General features: G+C 37.8%; 1 protein-coding gene across 1 annotated transcript; it reads right to left on the bottom strand.

Moving 5' to 3' along the window:
- Positions 1-8,190: 8,190 nt before the first annotated feature.
- On the bottom strand, positions 8,191-11,448 carry LOC141605229 (transcription termination factor MTEF18, mitochondrial-like). The gene has a single exon (XM_074423920.1). It carries the CDS (start codon positions 11,395-11,397, stop codon positions 8,299-8,301), a length of 3,099 nt encoding a protein of 1,032 aa, XP_074280021.1. The 5' UTR covers positions 11,398-11,448; the 3' UTR covers positions 8,191-8,298.
- Positions 11,449-19,968: the final 8,520 nt, after the last annotated feature.

Genomic DNA, 19,968 nt, shown 5'->3' with positions numbered 1-19,968 from the left:
CCATCCACAGCTGAGGTGCACTTCGATGTATACGAGACAGGAATGACAAGAAATCTTTATCACCCTTGCAAATTATAGTTGAAAGATTATGCTTCTTGGTACACCAACCCTGATCAGTTAGCCATTCATAAAACTTGTATCTCGGCTTGATATGTTTCTCTAGATTATACAGCAAATAAGTTGGAAAAGTCTCGAGGTAGTCCAAAGGTAAACCAATTTCCTCGACAAGGAAGTTGATTTTTTTCTCAAGACCGTCAATCTCCTGATTAAACACTTGGGGTACACGACTCATCATCTTACACAGCTTGGAAAACTCAATCCCTTTACTTAACAGGAAATCAAACCGTTCTTGCAAAGCATTAGGTGAACCCCTTGCAGAAGTTAAGAGCTTAACAGTGGAACCGTTTTCTCCAAAACCAATACTATGAAAAAATTTCAATTTACTGAAGAAGTAAGAATGCAGTCTCACTGTCTCATGGCTTTTCAAGCCTTCTGCATAATTCTCATCTAAGCCATCATCAGGACTACTCAAATCATAACTATCAAATAACTCGCAATATCCACACATCATCCTATCGAAAAACCATTCATGAAGATCCAGAGCTCTGAGAATACTTGGCAAATTAACCATCTTGTTCCGACCAAATACATGCTTGTACTTCTGTTCTACTGATAACAATTTTTCCTTACAAAGCCCAAAATGCTCCAAGATGCTTGAAACTGAAATCACACGTTCGTCGATTTTCATTTCCAATATCTTAGGGTTAGAAAGAATCAAGACACCAACTTTTGATTTCTCAAAACCTAACCTTGAAAAGAACTCGACCTTCTCACCCAAAGCCTCCATAGGGTAACAAGTCAGAATGCTTTTCCCCTTTACAATCAACTTTAAAAACTCCCCTTTCTCGACACCAAGGTCGTAAAAAAACTTAACTTTCTTACAAACTTCAAAGCAAAAATTCGAATTTCCAACCATACAACTCTCTAAATCCAAATCAAGAAAAACCCTTTTCAAATCATCCAACAAGGCATCATAATCACAATCTAACCCACCTTCCTCCTTCAACAAACCCGGAAACAACAACAAAATGCCAACAACCTGCTGATTACCAAAACCTAATGAAACCAACCTGTCTAATCTCCCCCTCAAAAACTCGAGTTTCTTTCTAAAAATTAAATCATCCAACAAGCCATCATAATCACAATCCAACCCACCTTCTCCCTTCAACAAACCCGGAAATGCCAACAAAATGCCAAAAACCTGCTGATTACCAAAACCCAATGAAGCCAACCTATCAAATGTCCCCCTCAAAAACTCGAGTTTCTTTCTAAAAAATAAATCATCCTCAACATACAACATCTCTAACTTATCCAAAGGAAACCCAAAATCAAGAAAAACCCTTTTGAAATCATCCAACAAGGCATCATAATCACAATCCAATGCACGTTCCTCCTCCTTCAACAAACCCGGAAACTCGACACAAATGTCAAAAAGCTGCTGTTTACCAAACCCTAATGAAACCAACCTATCTAATCTCCCCCTCAAAAACTCAGGTTTCTGCCTAAAAATTAATTCGTCCTCAACAAACAACCTACCTAACTTATTCCAAGGAAACCCGAATTCAGCAAAACAACAAGCAGCATCAAGAACAATACAATCATCATTAAAAAACTGAACATTGGGTTTCAAAAACTTATGAATATTCAGATAATCAATACCAATACTTTCATAAAAAAAAGCAAAATCATTGATGGGATTATCCGTAATGAATTTATGAAATGTAGACCTGAAATCAGAATATGAAAAGGGAAATTTTGAAATAGTTTCATACATTGAATATGTAGAGTTACTGATTATTTGTTGAGCATAAGTGAAGGGTAATGCTCTTTTGCTGTGGAGATAATCAGTTAAAACTTCTTGGGATTGTCGTAAAGCATGAGATCTGTATACTAAAGGGATTGTTTCGGAGAGACTTGGTAAAGTGTTTGTTGGTTTTGTTCTTGTACTGAAATGTCTGAGGTATAGAGTTCGAAGAAGGGAGATTGTTGAATATGATGAAGATGATCGTCTCATTCTGGTATATGATTCAATGAATGTGTTTGGAGTTTATGTGATTTTGGGGGTTTTGCTTAAACCCTAAAATTTTGGCTCATGGTCATGTTCTCATAGACATAGATGGTGGCAAACTGGCAATCGGGTCCGTCGAATCGGGTTTGGGTGAGCCAAGTCAGGTCGGTCATATCGAGTTTGGGTCAGCCTACCCTTTGGGATCGAGTTGGGCATTTCGTGTCAAATGATGTCTGGGGCGGGTCATTATCGGTGTTGGTTACTCTATCGCATTAATTTTACCATTAAATTCAGTTTTTAACCATTATTTGGTCAAACGTATTAATCTAAACACAAAATCACTTTCATTTTGATCAATCTTAAGCTTAATAATTGTCGGGGTCATCAATCTAATTGGGTCAGTATCCAATCGGGTCAATATCGGATCGGGCCCGAACATTTGGCGATCTCAGATGTGTCCGTCTGGTTCGGGTTATTAATCATCGCGTCGTGTCGGGTTACGAGTCGTCATCGGGCCGGGTCAGGTTCAGGTTGTCGTGTTCCCGGATTTTGTCGGGTTTGCTCGACTTCAGACCAGATCGCTCGGGTCGGATAAGATTTGTCAGCTGTAGTCATGTATGCAAGTTATGTATCGTGGATTAAGAATTTTTTCAAAAGATGGGGTTGGAAACCAAAGAAATAAATAAAATGGGATGAGTTTCAAAATAATTATTCAAAATGGGTTCGCATCTCCTAACATACATTATTGTTTTTTTTCCCCCAAAAAAAATATTGTAGTCGCCCAATGGGTGAGCGACATGGGATCGCCTATTACCCACTCAACGACTTGGGTCAGAACTTCCAAGCCTTAAAATCACTAATATTAACTTGTTGCCCAAGATATAGTGGCTTAGGGAGACAACGACTTGAATCCGAAACTAGTTTCAGTGTTGATGTACACCCATTTTAGATAATTACTTTGAAACTACACCCATTTTGTTTATTTTTTCTACCCCGTTCTAGAAAAAAAATCGAGGAATAAAATATGATCTTAATTTCTTTGGAGAAAAAAGAAAAAATGTTTTTTTTTTTTCAATTAATAGTTCAAAAACATTGAAAAACGGTACATACCGGATTGTCTAAGACTAAGGCCTCGTTTGGTTGCCATACGGGAATTAATTTCCCGTGTTTTTACAAAACACGTGAATTGGACAATTCACATGAATTGCCTAAAACACGTTTGGTTGGCATCCATGAATTAAATTAACACGGGAGTTTCTAACTACCTGGGGGGGCTAAGTAATTGAACTCCTCCACTATGGGGGAGTTGAGAATGCCTAGGAAAATAGAATTCATGGAATTTTGGGTAAACAAACAACTCCCATTTTCCCAATTCATGGGATTTTCCAATTTCCCCATTTTTAATGAGGCAACCAAACGAGGCCTAAATTTCGTCTGTTAATTAAGAAATGGAGAAAGAAAGTGGGTAAAAAAACTTAACTACTTTTTTATGAACAAAATTTACTATTTTATGGACTTTATGCCATAAATTTTTTTTTTCTTACCCTTATTCTAATGAAAAAATTTAACAAATTCTCTCTTTTAGTTAAATTTTCATCAAATTGCCCAATTATTAATCTTAATTCTCATAATCAAGTAATGTTTCTTACTTCATTGATTAAATTACTCTCTGTATCAAGATAAGAACATGTAAATAATTATGTAATGAATACATTAGGGTTAGATAAATTAGAATTTGTGAAATTAGGGTTGCTAGGGTGGCAGGTGGTGGCTGTCGGTTACTTGTTTGAATGGCGGAGGCGTCAGGGGTAAGCCAGCCTGGCGTGCAAGGGGCGGGGTTAATCAGCGCCACCACCTTTGCCCATAGTTTCACTTATCTATCTCCTATTTTTTTGCAAGTCATCAAGCTCAAACTTGCTTGTTTAGTTTCATAGTTTTGTATTTGCTTAACCGCAACAATACTACTTTTTTGACAAATGCAACAATACTACTGAATGTTAAGGAATGTGTCAACTTTTTTTTTTTTTTTTTTTTTTTTTTTTTTTTGACAGCAGTAAAGAAAATGTTCTTACAAAGTACCTACCCGACTTTCGGAGTCGGATTTATTACTACATTATTAGTAAAAGCAAGTAAATTACTCCCTTCAAAAAAAAAAAAGCAAGTAAATTACAGATAGGATTGACAACCAATAAAGGCTTCTTAGCGGGACGATCAGAGCTGGGCAATTGAGCGAATAATTCTTTTCTCTTCTTTAACAACTGAGCTTCAGAGGAGTACCAAGACACACTTACGCCACGAGGACGTAGAAATTTATGGGAGAGAGATCTACTTTTTGAGAAAGTAGATAAATTGCGTCTTGGGGTTTCCTCCCCTTTACTTTGATTCCTCTTGGACGTGGTGATTCTCTGTCTCTCGTGCACATGATGAGTAGAGGGGTACCTGCAAAACAGAGGAGGAAAAGGGGCGCCTGATGACTTCTTGACTGAGAGAATCTTACACTTCTTAGGGAGAGCAACAAAGACGAAAGGCTGATGGTCATTAAAATCATCCTCAGCTTGGGGGACAAGAGTATCGAGAGGAGGGAAATTGTCACAAACTGAAGATGCGCAAGGCGTCACGACTCCAGTAGTGGACGAGCTCAAACTTACGCTAGGAATATCAGGTTCTAACTTGATAACATCGGAGGGGGTAATGTCTTCCTTCATTGCCCCCATCATCTTAGAATTTCCCTTTTTAGAATCTCTCCTCTTTTTCTTCTTCCTCTTCTAGTAACATTGTTCCTTTATAGAGTCTAACTCCTTAGGAATCTCACCCTTAAGGATTCGAATTGTTAAAATTGACAAATCACGTTTACGGTAAAAACTCACCGTTTTCCCTTCCAGCAACTTTTGATAAGAATTTGCTGGGATCCTTAAAGTAGAGCTACCACCACCCTTTTTGGAGAACTGAAGAACTGACTTATTAGCACAAATACTTTGAACCTCCGTCTCTTCCATACTCACACTCTCATTATCCCTTATACTCACATCACTTTGTTCTTCCATCACCTCCGTAACCACGCTCTCACCACCATCATTTATACCCACATCAGACGCCGAAACATGAACAGACTTCTTGTTGTTCTTCTCCACGCAATCTTCATTAGCAACCTCCAGCATTCTTTTCCCATTTTCCTTTATGAGAAGGTGACCTTTTACCACCTCTAATTCCCTTAACACATCCTTATTACTTGGTTCCACCATTAAGGCCTGAACCAAATCCAATTCAGCTTTCGAAAACCTTTTCAACTTCATATAAGCAACAGCCCTACGAAAAAGTGCCTTAACATTACGAGGGAATGTGTTCAAAATCATGGAGCATAAACCCGAGGCAGCTCTGTATTCCTCAAGTTTCAGGGCACATGCGGCCATATTAGACATAAGAGAAAGTGCAAGGTCAGATATCGACTGAATATCTTCACCTCCAATATCTCCCAAGCTCAGACTAAGTAATTTACAAGCTTCATCGTAACACTCCGCGGCACTGTCAAACTCATTTTGCCTAAAAAGACCGTTCCCATTATCTTTAAGCTCCGAGCTGACCCTGCAATTTCATAAAGTAGCCTAACATCCTATCCCCATTATTTTCCATAAACCCATCGCTGACATGGGCACTAGCAAAAGCTTCAAGAAACTTTTGATAAACGTTAGCGGAAGACATAGATACACAATTCCTAAGAAGGATACAACACACCACAACACCGAAACGACTCAGAAAACCCGAAAAAGGAATAAACGCCTCGACGGAGAACAAAACCCAGCAACTCCAAACTAAAACAGCCAGACAATAGAAGCAACACCAATCGTTTTTACCCAGACAATAGAAGCAACAAAAGAATAAAACCCAGCAACTCCAAACTAAGCACCCAAACAAAAAACTCCAAACTAACACCCACCCACCACCGTAGTTCACTCGAAGAGCAAGCAGGATACCAATCGATTCATGGCAAAAACGAAAAGACAATGATCGGAGCAGAAGTTGAACGAAAACAAACAAGGACAAGTCAATCAATACCTGAATCGATTTTGAGAACTTGATCAAACTCGAGAAAACCACATGAAGTAGATGGTCAGCACGAAACAAGAATGCGAAAAAGGATCAGGAATAGAAGGGGTTGAAGCAGCCTCGCCGGCGACCTAAAGAGGCGACTGGAGAAGTCGCCGGCGAGGAAAAATCGATTTGGGAATTTTTTTGTTTTTAGGGGTTTTTTTGTCTTTCTCTCTCCTCGCGCTCCTTAAACTTCTTTTCAGTTGTAAAATTGAGAAATTAATCTCTTGCACTTGTTTAGAACAAAAAAAAAAATGTATCTTCCACTTATTGGCATCCACGGAAAATTTTAAATGCTCTGACTTTATAAGGCGAAAAAGGTTTTTTTGTACTACATCTTGATGTTTTGCCGAGCTACATATGCTATATGCTATGCCGCTTGTGAAGCTATAAGTTGTTGATAGATGTTTTGCCGAGCTACATATGCTACCAAAAAAAAATATTTGTGTTATATGCTATGCCGCTTGTGAAGCTATAAGAAGTTGTTAACTTGTTATAAATTGGTTGTTGATAGATAATATTTTCATGAAATGATAGATGTATTTAGACTCCTTTGTAATTTTTTTCCCATACTCCGGACATGTTTCAATATGAAATGGCCAAAGCTAAATTATAAAATTTGGCTGAAAAAAAAGAGACTAGGCTAGAAATTCTCTCCAAGCTATTAATAGTATCTTGGAGTATCGCGCGTAAAAACGCGGGCGATACAACTAGTAATATATAAATAATAGGATCTCACTTGTAACGGATATATCCGTCAGATTTGTGACGGGTCAATTATCACCCACATGGGTAGATAAGACAAAAAATAGAATGCATAGGGAATCAGACTTGTTTTTATCCTTCCATGTGGATTTTATTTAACCCGTGAGAATTTGTGATATATAAATTTGAGCACAAATCTTAAACATGAAGAATATTCTCTTCTTGTAGTGGTTTGGAGACAAGGGATGATGCCGTTATGCTCCATGTTAAGTGTGTTTTTGTTTTGTAATTTTTTTTTTATAAAAATACAATAATTCGGCTAAAATCTTTGTCGAGGAAATTTATTTACCTTTGGACTATCTCGAGATTTTTCCAGCTTATTTTCTGTATAATCTAGAAACCCATATCGAGCCCAGATACAAGTTCCATGAAAAGAACCAAGGTGAGATTTCACCTATCAAGCTTGTTCTTATGATATGGCCAAAAAATCTGAATCTGCGGATAAAACTCGAGTCCCATGATCCATATTCTGTGACAGATTAGGATGGCGTTGCTCACACCGACAGTAGATGGGAATTTGAAGGCAATAGTTTGGGAGAAATGATGCTTAAAGTTTGACAATGATGATAAAAAATATGCTCGCGCAACCACACACACATTTTTTATTCAATATGAACTTACAAGAACAAATCACTGCTAAGCACATTGAACCCCAGGCATCGAGCCTGCCTCATCACCCTCGTCATCTTCTTCATATGCCTCCTGGAAGCGCTGTTGCTTCTTGCGCCTCATCTCGTCCTCCATGTTTACATCGTGAAGTGTGGTCTCCTCACACTCACCTATCTCCATTTCGGTTACCTCTTTTCCAGGTTTGGATGGCAATATTTTCTTCAATGTTAGAGATTGATCCGCGGGTAAGTAACTGGGAAATTCTACATTGAAGTGGATATACAATCGACCTTTCATGAATGGTCTTCGGTGATGTGGCATGCATTCGTCATTGATCGCCTTGAATTGATCAGGTTTGATGACCAAACTGAAACCCGCAAAGTGCCTCCGTTAAGGTTAGCTTATGCTCCACATAAAGATCGTCAAACTTCCGGTTGAATCTTGGGTGCTCTTTTTGGTTAATAACAAAGACAATGTCGCCAGGGACTGTGGCGAGCTGCATTATTGGAGCAAAAAAGCTTTAGTTGCGCTTACAGTAAAACTAGTTTAACAATTGTACAAGGATTGTAAATTCTGTGTAAATTTCCAAATTAAATTTAAAATACTCATCATTTACTCCGTACTATATTTAATAGAAGAGGGATGGTCAAGGGGCTACCATGGGCGCGACGGTCAGCTTTGAATAAATACGAGAAAAAGCGTTCAACAGCCACAAGTGACGGGCATACTTCAAATTCATGTTCTCAGAAACTTTGCTTCTCCGAAACTCATCAGTCAACTTTTTTATTCCCATATTGCTCCATCCACAGCTGAGGTGCACTTGGATGTATACGAGACAAGTGTGACAAGAAAGCTTTATGACTTCTACCAATTAAAGTTGAAAGAGTATACTTCTTGGTACACCAACCCTGATCAGTTAGCCATACATGAAACTTGTATCTCGGCTTGATATGCTTCTCTAGATTATACTGCAAATAAGTTGGAAAAGTCTCGAGGTGGTCCAAAGGTAAACCAATTTCCTCGACAAGGAAGTTGATTTTTTTCCTAAGACTGTCAATCTCCTGAGTAAACACTTGGGGTGCACGACTCATCATCTTACACAGCTTGGAAAACTCAATCCCTTCACTTAACAGGAAATCAAACCGTTCTTGCAAAGCACTAGATGAACCCCTTGCAGAAGTTACGAGCTTAATGGTGGAACCGGTTTCTCCGAAACCAATACTATGAAAAAATTTCAATTTACTGAGGAAGTAAGAATGCAATCTCACAGTCTCCAGGCTTTTCAAGCCTTCTGCATAATTCTCATCTAAGCCATCATCAGGACTACTCAAATCATAACTATCAAATAACTCGCAATATCCGCGCATCATCCTATCGAAAAACCATTCATGAAGATCCATAGCTCTGAGAATACTTGGCAAATTGACCATCTTGTTCCGACCAAATACATGCTTGTAATTCTGTTCTACTGATAACAATTTTTCCTTACAAAGTCCAAAATGCTCCAAGATGCTTGAAACTGAAATCACACGATCGTCGATTTTTATTCCCAATATCTTAGGGTTAGAAAGAATCAAGACACCAACTTTTGATTTCTCAAAACCCAACCTTGAAAAGAACTCGACCTTCTCACTCAAAGCCTCCATAGGGTAACAAGTCAGAATGCTTTTCCCCTTTACAATCAACTTTAAAAACTCCCCTTTCTGGACACCAAGCTCGTAAAAAAACTTAACTTTCTCACAAACTTCAAACCAAACATCCGAATTTCCAACCATACAACTCTCCAAATCCAAATCAAGAAAAACCCTTTTCAAATCATCCAACAGAGCATCATAATCACAACCCAACCCACCTTCCTCCTTCAACAAACCCGGAAACGCCAACAAAATGCCAACAACCTGCTGATTACCAAAACCTAATGAAGCCAACCTATCTAATCCCCCCCTCAAAAACTCGAGTTTCTTTCTAAAAATTAAATCATCCTCAACATACAACCTCTCAAATTTATCCAATGGAACCCCAAAATCAAGAAAAACCCATTTCAAATCATCAAACAATGCATCACAATCAGAATCCAACCCACCTTCCTCCTCCTTCAACAAACCCGGAAACGCGACACAAATGTCAAAAAGCTGCTGCTTATCAAAACCTAATGAAACCAACCCATCTAATCTCCTCCTCAAAAACTCAGATTTCTGCCTAAAAATTAGTTCGTCTTCAACATACAACTTCCCTAACTTATTCCAAGGAAACCCGAATTCAGCAAAACAACAAGCAGCATCAAGAACAATAGAATCATGTTCTAAAAATTGTTCTTTAGGTTTCAAAAGCTTATCAATATTCAGATAATCAATACCAATACTTTCACAAAAAAAATGAAATTCATTAATGGGATCAGACATAATGAATTCCCGGAATGTGTACCTGAAATTAGTAGGTGAATAGGGTAATTTTGAAATAATATCAGAAATTGTATGTGTAGAGTTTTTACTTATTTTTTCAGCATAAATGACAGGTAATGCTCTTTTGCTGTGGAGATAATCAGTTAACTCTTCTTGGGCTTGTCGTATAGCATGAGATCTGTTTTTTGAAGGATCTGTTGAAAGAGATGAAGATGGCAATTTTTTCTTACGTAGCCCAAAACGCTCCAAGATGCTTGAAGCTGAAATCGCACGATCATCGAATTTCATGCTCAATATCTCAGGGTTTGAAAGAATCAAGACACCAACTTCTGATTTCTTAACACGTAACTTTGAAAAGAACTTTACCTTCTCAGCCAAAACCTCCATAGGGTAACTAGTCAGAATGCTTTTCCCCTTTACAATCAAGTTTCCAAACTCCCCTTTCTCGACACCAAGCTCGTAAAAAACCTTAACTTTCTCACAAACCTCCAACCAAACATCCAAATTTCCCACCATACAACTCTCCAAATCAAGATCAAGAAAAACCCTTTTCAAATCATCCAACAATGCATCAAAATCACAATCCAACGCACCTTCCTCCTCCTCCTTCAATAAACCCGGAAACGCCAACAAAATGGCAACAACCTGCTGATTACCAAAACCTAATGAAGCCAACTTATCTAATGCCCCCCTTAAAAACTCGAGTTTATTCCTAAAAGTTAAAAATTCCTCAACAAATAACTTATCCAAAGGAAACCCAAAATCAAGAAAAACCCTTTTCAAATGATCCAACAATGCATCATAATCACCTTCCTCCTCCAACAAACCCGGAAACGCGACACAAATGTCAAAAACCTGCTGTTTATCAAAACCTAATGAAACCAACCTATCTAATCTACTCCTCAAAAATTCAGGTTTCTGCCTAAAAATTAATTCGTCCTCAACATACAACCTACCTAACTTATTCCAAGGAAACCCGAATTCAGCAAAACAACAAGCAGCATCAAGAACAATACAATCATCATTAAAAAACTGAACATTGGGTTTCAAAAACTTATGAATATTGAGATAATCAATACCAATACTTTCATAAAAAAAAGCAAAATCATTGATGGGATTATCCGTAATGAATTTATGAAATGTAGACCTGAAATCAGAATATGAAAAGGGATATTTTGAAAGAGTTTCATACATTGAATATGTAGAGTTATTGATTATTTGTTCAGCATAATTGAAGGGTAATGCTCCTGTGTTGCGGAAATAATCAGTTAAAACTTCTTGGGATTGTCGTAAAGCATTAGATCTGTATACTAAAGGGATTGTTTTGATTGTTGGTAAAGTATTGATTGTTGGTAAAGTGTTGATTGTTGTTGTTTTTGTTCTTGTTTTTGTTTTTGTACTGAAATGTCTGAGGTATAGAGTTCGAAGAAGGGAGATTGTTGAATGAGATGAAGATGATCGTCTCATTCTGGTAAACGGATTGAATGTGATTTTGGGGTTTTGCTTAAACCCTAAAATTTGGCTCATTTAGTTATTTTCCCAAATGGCCAAAGAGATGGTCATGGTCATGGTCATGGTCATGGTCATGGTCATGGTCATGGTCATGGTCATGGTCATAGATGGTGGTAATCGGGTGTGTCAGGTCGGGTTCTATCAGGTTTAGGCCAGTCTATCCTTTGGGGTCTAGTCGGACATTTCGTGTCAAATAATGTCTTGGATTAGGTCAGGTTTGGATCAGGTCATTATCAGGGTCGGTTACTTTATCGCATTACTTCAATTTTTAACTATTAAATTCGGCTTTTAACCATTATTTGGTTTAATTATTTCATTATTAAGTCAAACGTATCAAGATAAACACAAAATCACTTTCATTTTGATCAATATTAAGCTTAATAATTGCCGTGGTCATCAATCTAATCATATCAGTGTCAGGTCGGTCGGATAGGGTCTGGTTCGGGTCACTGATCATCATGAGTGTTGAGTTACGAGTCGTCATCGGACCGAGTCAGCTTCGGGTTGCAGTGTTCCCGGATGTTATCGGGTCGGGTTTGCTAGAGTTCAGAACAAATCGCCCGGGTCGGGTAAGACTTGTCAGCTCTAGTCATGGTGTATGCAAATTATGTATCGAGGAATAAGAATTTTTTTCAAAAGATGGGGTTGAAAACAAAAGAAATAAATAAAATGGGGTGAGTTTCAAAATAATCTAAAATGGATTCGAATATTCTAACATACATTATTATTATTTTTCCCAAACAATATTGTAGTCGCTCAATGGATGAGCGACATGGAATCGTTCACCCGCTCAAAGACTTGGGTCAGAACTTCTAAGTCTTAAAATCACTAATATTAAGGCCTCGTTTGGTTGCCCCTTGTAAATCATGGGAGTTGCAAAATCCCATGAATTACAAAATTGAGACTTGTTTGGTTGCCTACTTTTTGCGATAATGTAGGCATTTCATTTTTCAAGAGTTTCCAACTCCTCCACAATAGGGTAGTTGGATTACTTAGATCCCCTAGGTAATTGCAAACTCCTATTGAAGAAACCTTCAAGCTTGATCAATACTCCATTAATGGAGGTAAACTTAAGCTTTTAGAAGGGAAGAAACATCAAGCTAAATAAAAGAGGAAATTTTATTACCAATTTTGTTAACTTACAATATCTGTTATGTACATTCCTTTATATACAAATCAGAAATGCTAAAGAGTAAGCTAGATCAATGTAACAAACTCCTAAAGTTAGTTACAAGTTTGTTGTGCGGGTGATGTGGCGATGAGTCAGCTCTAACAGAATTCTGTTAGAGGCTGCTGTAACTTCTACACCTCCCCATCAAGTTGGACTTGGGGATGAAGAGACAAGACCTAACTTGACAACAAAGTGAGCATGCTGTTGTTTAGTAAGAGCTTTAGTAAAACCATCAGCTAGCTGATCTGCACTAGAGACATGAGCAGTTTTAATCAATCCTTCAGCAATTCTTTCTCGAACATAATGGCAATCTAACTTCAGATGTTTAGTTCTCTCGTGAAAAACGGGATTTGCAAAGAATGTCTTTGAGAGCCTGGTTATCACGGAAGAGTGTAGTAGGCATGGGAACCATGAGATGCGAGATCCTTCAAAAGTTCGAAGCCAAGTGATTTCACTAGCCGCCCGACTCATGCTCCGTACTCGATTCACCGATGATTTGCTAAAAAGTGGATTGCTTCTTAGTTTTCCAGGACACCAAAGAGGTACCCAAGTATATGCAATAGCCGATGAGACCTTCCCGAGTAAGCACAAGTGACCCAATCCGCGTCCAAAGAGCTTTGCAATTGCGGATCGATTTTTTGCGAGAATAAAAAGCCCCAAATCAAGACTGCCTTTAAGGTATCTGATGAGATGTAAAGTAGCTTGATAATGTGGGATGCGTGGCTCACTTAAAAATTGACTAAGCTGCTGAACACTATAGGAGATGTCAGGCCTAGTGATGTTGAGATAGAGTAGCCTGCCTATAAGCCGTCTGTATACTTCAGGTGTGTCAAGAATGCCACCTGAGTCAGTGGACAAACGCAATCCAGTAGGTAGAGGAGAAGCTGTAGGCTTGCAGTCTTCCATCCTAGCATCCTTAATGATATCAACTATATATTTTCGTTGATTCAAGAGAATACCAGACTGAGATCTGGCAACTTCAATGCCAAGAAAATATCGCAGTGGCCCCAAATCCTTGATGGTAAAAGCTTGATCAAGAGCATGCTTAATATGAGTAATGTGACTCTCATTATTGTCTGTGACCAATAAATCATCAACATATACCACAATTGCAGTAAAAGAACCACAGAATCGACTTAGTAAAAGAGAATAGTCGATTTGGATTTGACAAAGCCTTGACCTATGAGAAACTTGGACAATTCAAAGTTCCATTGCCTTGATGCTTGTTTCAGGCCATACAAAGATCTCTTTAAGAGGCAAACATCATCAATGTGCCCGGATGTGTACCCTTCAGGTCTTTTCATGTAGACCTCCTCATCTAAGAACCCATGGAGAAAGGCATTATTGATGTCCAGCTGATGTAGGGACCATTGCCTTGCTGCTGCTAAGGCAATTAAAAGCCGAACTGTTGTAAGCTTAGCAACTGGACTGAAAGTATGCTTGTAGTCCTTGCCCTCAACCTGACTATACCCCTTAGCAACTAGCCTGGCTTTATATCTTTCAACACTTCCATCTGGGTTAAACTTGATTTTGTAAACCCATTTGGCCCCAATTGCCTTCTTACCCTTAGGAAGAGGTGTCAAAACCCAGGTATTATTGTCCTCCAAAGCTTTCAATTCCTTGTTCATGGCCTCAACCCAGAGAGGATTTGTTTTGGCCTGATTATAACAAGCAGGCTCAAAAACTTTGAGAACATTATGACATGATCTCTGATAGTCATCAGAGTACCCTGTCAAACTAGGAGAATCAGCAGCATAACTCACAGAAGAAGGAGTGAGAGAAGGAGGCATTCCTTTACAGTCAAAGCCACGGAGTGTGGATGACAATTGCCTTGACCTTCCTGATTTCCTAGATGGTTCAGGAGCAGAATGAGAGACACCAGGGATATTATTTGATACATTTGTATTATTTGGAATAATATTGAGGTCTTGTGTAGTGTCACCAGTATTAGTATTTGATGTCATAATTGGAGAGCTATCTTGTACAAAATTTTGAGTGCCATTATCAGCAGTCTCAGAGATATCAGAATGCAATACCTCTGAGAAATGTTGTGCATTATTGTTATAATATTTTGGAAAATCTGGATTTGCACTATCCCTCAAAGTTGTATCAAAGTTGAATGTTGGATCAAATGGAAAAAGTTTTTCCTGAAAGAGAACATCTCTGCTAAGAATTACTTTCTTTTTGTCCAAATCATATAATCTGTAACCTTTTTGAGCAAAAGGATAGCCAAGAAACACACATCTGGATGCCCTTGGTTCAAACTTATCCCCTACTTTCTGTGCTGCATAACATAGACAGCCAATTACCCTCAGATGACTATAATCAGGAGAAGTCTTGAATAAGACCTCAAATGGAGTCATCCAACCAAGAACCACAGTAGGCATTAAATTTATCAAATGGGTGGCAGCTAGAATCATATCACCCCAGAACCTCTTAGGTAAGTGACTTTGGAACCTGAGAGCTCTTGCAGTCTCCAATAAGTGCCTGTGCTTTCTCTCAACAGTCCCATTCTGTTGAGGATTGCCAGGGATTGTCTTTTGATGTACTATGCCTTTGTCAAGAAACATCTGCCCACATTCTTCCTGAACTACCTCAGTGCCATTGTCACTTCTAATGACTTTAATTTGTTTATGAAATTGGGTATTAACATAGGCAAAGAAATTTAGCAATGTTTGACATACATCAACTTTAGATTTAAGTAACATAGTCCAAGTTACTCTACTAAAATCATCAACAATTGTAAGGAATTAAGAAGCACCAGTCAGAGTTTTTACTCTATATGGTCCCCACAAATCAATATGAACCAAATCAAACACAGCAGAAGTGACTGTTTGACTAATAGGAAATGGCATTTTATGGTGCTTGGCAAGTAAACATGTATCACAATGCAAAGAACTGTTTGTTTTATTTAGTATTGATCCTGGTATTACATGCTTCAAGGTACTAAGGGAAGAATGACCCAAACGTGCATGTAATAAAGCTACATCAGCAAGAACAGTAGCAGCAGAAAAGGAAAAACCAGAATTACAAACAGTCTGACGAGATACAGTGTTATTAGCAGCTCTAAATTGATATATGCCATCAGTCTTCCAGCCTGAACATAAGATCTTTTTAGTGGAAGGATCCTGAACATGACATTCAGTTGAAGTGAAGTTAGCTATTAGTCTTTGATCAGACAAAAGCCTACCAAGAGAAAGCAAATTGTGTTTGAAATCAGATAAGAAGAGCACATTATGCAAGGTTATATCTGCATTTAACACAACTGTACCAGTGATTTTGACAAGTTTAATCTGGCCATCAGGTAAAGTAATAGTCAGAGGTTTAGACAAGTACTTGATGTTGGTTAGGACTGTGAAATCTGATGTCATATGGTCAGATGCACCAGAATCTATTATCCAACAATCAGAAGAATTTAGAGCAGAACAAACACGAGCAGTAGAGGCAAAAATTGTACCTCCAAAAGAAGGACCAGAAACATCAGAAGAAGAAGCAGATGACTGCAACCTAAAAACCTCCCTTGCTACAGCTTGAACAAATGCAGGATTAGGAGCATCTGCCTAAGAACCAGAGGAAGAAGGCCTGCATACTTCAAGAGGAGAATCAGACTCATAGCTCTGTGTCTCTACATTTGCAGCAAGTTTCTTTGACTTCCCTGAATAGTGGCCTGCAGGCATCTTAGCTTTGGCCTTCTCCTTTGCAATCTCCTTTGCAAGCTCAGGATGAGCTTTAAGCCATTGCTTGTATGTCCAACAATAGTCAATAGTATGACCTACTTTCTCACAGTGATCACAGAAGAACTTGGAACGATCAACTTTAGGCTTCTTTGCATCACGCATCCAAACATTAGAAGGAACACCAGACTGCGGAGTCTGAGAAGCAGCAAGTGCAACTCCATCAGTCACCACCTGATCTACAGATTCAGTGATGAGTTTCTGAGCTTCAATCTGGTGAACAGTTGCAAAAACTTGATTCACCTTAGGTAAAGGCTCCATTGCAAGAATTTGAGAACGAGTATGCTCATATTTCTTGTCTAAGCCCATGAGAAAATCAAGAACATGATGAATGTTCTCTCTTTCTACAATCTTCTTCAGAATTTGACAAGGACATTTCACAAGAACACCACAACTATATTCAGGCAAAGGATCTAGGGACCTCATATCCTCCCAAATTGAACGCAATCGAGCATAATAATCAGCAACAGATGAAGTACCTTGAGTAATTTGATGAGCATCCTTACGAAGCTGGTATAGGAATGGCGCATTTGATTGATTGTACCTTTCATGAAGCTCATCCCATAGCTGTTTACTGGAAGTAACATAGGATAAACCAGCAGAGATCTTAGAGTCAAGAGAGTGTAAGATCCAGCGCATAACAGTATAATCCGTGCGAATCCAGTCGCAATAATTGTCATGATCTTCAGCAGGTTGCGGATAACCGCCATTGATGAAACCGAGCTTGTTTTTGGTGATCAACGCAATGCGAATGTTCCGAGACCAGTGTAAGAACGATTTTCCATCGAAAACATGAGGAATCAACTGAATCAATGATTGATCAGCAGTAGTGAGATGAAGAGGATCCTTGTATACTGATGTATACGAATTTGCTGGAGTTTCTGGCATTTTTGTGAACGAAGTATTGATTGTGAAAGAAAAAGAAAGAAAAATGAAATTTGAGATAAAATGTGCAGCGGAATGTAGCGATAATTGGACAAAGTAATCGCTGAAAAGAATATCACAGGATCTTTGTAGACGATGATACCATGAAGAAACCTTCAAGCTTGATCAATACTCCATTAATGGAGGTAAACTTAAGCTTTTAGAAGGGAAGAAACATCAAGCTAAATAAAAGAGGAAATTTTATTACCAATTTTGTTAACTTACAATATCTGTTATGTACATTCCTTTATATACAAATCAGAAATGCTAAAGAGTAAGCTAGATCAATGTAACAAACTCCTAAAGTTAGTTACAAGTTTGTTGTGCGGGTGATGTGGCGATGAGTCAGCTCTAACAGAATTCTGTTAGAGGCTGCTGTAACTTCTACACCTATATAATTGAACTCTTACATCGACAACCAAACAAATTTTGCAAATTCACATGAATTTCATGTGGGAACTTAATTCCCATGAATTCGATATTTCAGTGGAGTTGTATTCCAACGGGCAACCAAACGAGGCCTAACTTTTACCCAAGATGTAGTGTCTTAGGGAGACAACAACTTGGTTCCGAAGCTAATTTCTGACGTTAACCCAATCTTAAGTAATTACTTTGAAAGTACTTCTACAAAGAAATGTCAAGTGTCATACTTCTACAAAGAAATGTCAAGTGGAATTTGCTTTTGATTTCCCGAAATGTCAAGTCGAACAACAAAGTGACATTTCTTTCAATTTCTAGTGAATTAATAATAATCTTCTTGTTGTTCGACTTGTTTGCAAATTTATGTTTTCGCTCTCTATGTGTCATCTTTGGGATTCTCCTATATCACTCTACCTTGTATTTAGTTTGTTCGTACTATAATTTCATTGTCAAGTAGCGTAGGAGTTCAAATTAAAGAGATCGGGTGTCTTTTTTTTTTTTTTTTTTTTATTGTCTTGCAGGCTGAAGATGATACACTTGGGGAAGTGAACAAAGATGTGGAAGAAAATGAAACGGGTAATAATGAGAATAATGAAGAACAATCGGATATCGAGTCAATGAGTGAAGATGAGGTAGCTGATGAAGATCAAAACATGGATGGTGAAATATTGCTTCAGCAAACCCATGAAAAATTAAAGATGTATGTGCTTGCTACCTTGGGATTGATTGTGTGCATACAATACTACGTTAAATATATTTATAAGCAAAACATAAGGACTTCAATTTGCTCGGGATGGCAATTTGTGATTGAAGTGCTAAATACACCGGGAGAAAGCTACATGACATTTAGAATTGAGTCACATGTCTTTATAAGATTAGCTGAATTATTAGTGACTAAGTATGGATTGCATCCCACTAGAGAGATGCGTGCAGAAGAGGCGCTCGCAATATTTCTTTGGATTTGTGCACATAATCAATCAAATCGTACTCTCCAAACTAGATTCAAACATTCAGGGGAAACAATTAGTAGAAAGTTTAATGAGGTCTTAACGTCTTTAGTGACGTTTTCTAGAGACATCATAAGACCAGCTGATTACAATTTTAAAGAAGTTCTTAGAAAGATTCGAGATGATTACAAGTTTTGGCCTCATTTCAGAGGGTGCATAGGTGCTATGGATGGTACTCATGTTCGTGCAGTAGTTACACCAAAAGAAGATGAGATCCCTTATATATGTAGAAGGGGTTATGCAACTCAAAATGTCATGGCAATTTGCGATTTTGACATGTTATTCACATTTGTCGAAGCTGGATGGGAAGGGTCTGCACACGATTCTCGAATTCTTACTGAAACTTTAGCAAAATTAAAAGGGAAAAATATATTTCCATATCCTCCAGAAGGTCAGTTACATAGTTTTTTTTCTCCCTTTTTTTCTCCCTTTTCATTTCAATTTATATTTTATTTTATCTTTTAGTACTAAATGTGTTTTTCTTTTCAGGTAAGTATTATCTAGTCGATGCAGGTTACTCAAATTCGAAAGGATATTTGGCACCTTTTAAGGGAAAAAATGCATGTTACCATCTTGCTGATTATAAGCGATCGAGTCAACCTCCAACTGGGTATTTTGAAATATTCAATTTTGCACATGCATCTCTTAGAAATGTTATAGAGAGATCATTTGGCGTTTGGAAAAACAGATGAAGAATATTATTTAACATACCCACTTATAAGTTTTTGACCCAGTGTAAAATAGTGGTTGTAACTATGGCGCTACATAATTTTATTCGAAAAAATGCGCTGAAAGATGAAGAGTTTGATAAGTGTGACGCAGATCCAAATTATATGCCCAACGTAGAAGATGAAGATGATTCAGATGAGCATGGCGATGAAGATGATTCAGATGAGCATGGCGAAGCTGCAGATGATGAAAACATGTCTATTTTTCGTAATTCTATTGCTACGTCTCTTATGAACATGAGACGATCTTAAAATTTATATTAGAAACGTAAACTTTTTCTATCTATTTGTTGGCACACTTTTGATTTGACGAGGATGTGTAATCATAATAATTTATTTTCGATATCTCATAATTATATATTTGCTTGAATTTCTTAAGATGTTGATTAATAATGCAACTTTACCAAAATTTTGATTTTCTGAAGCCAAGTTTTCTTATTCAAAAGATGATGTTATTAATAATGTTAGTTTAAAAAGGAAAAAAAAAATTGGAAAATAGGATGATGGCCACACACATCCATTTGTTAAGAAACTGTTTTTAC

Source organism: Silene latifolia, chromosome 10 (assembly GCF_048544455.1).
Source record: "Silene latifolia isolate original U9 population chromosome 10, ASM4854445v1, whole genome shotgun sequence".
NCBI classification, from domain to species: domain Eukaryota; kingdom Viridiplantae; phylum Streptophyta; class Magnoliopsida; order Caryophyllales; family Caryophyllaceae; genus Silene; species Silene latifolia.
Note: the sequence above shows the minus strand (reverse complement) of the source record. Positions and strands in the feature narration are given on the sequence as shown.

What these genes read in the sequence shown, in the direction of transcription:
- LOC141605229 (XM_074423920.1), bottom strand. Translation starts at nt 11,397, where the DNA reads ATGAGACGATCATCTTCATCTCATTCAACAATCTCCCTTCTTCGAACT.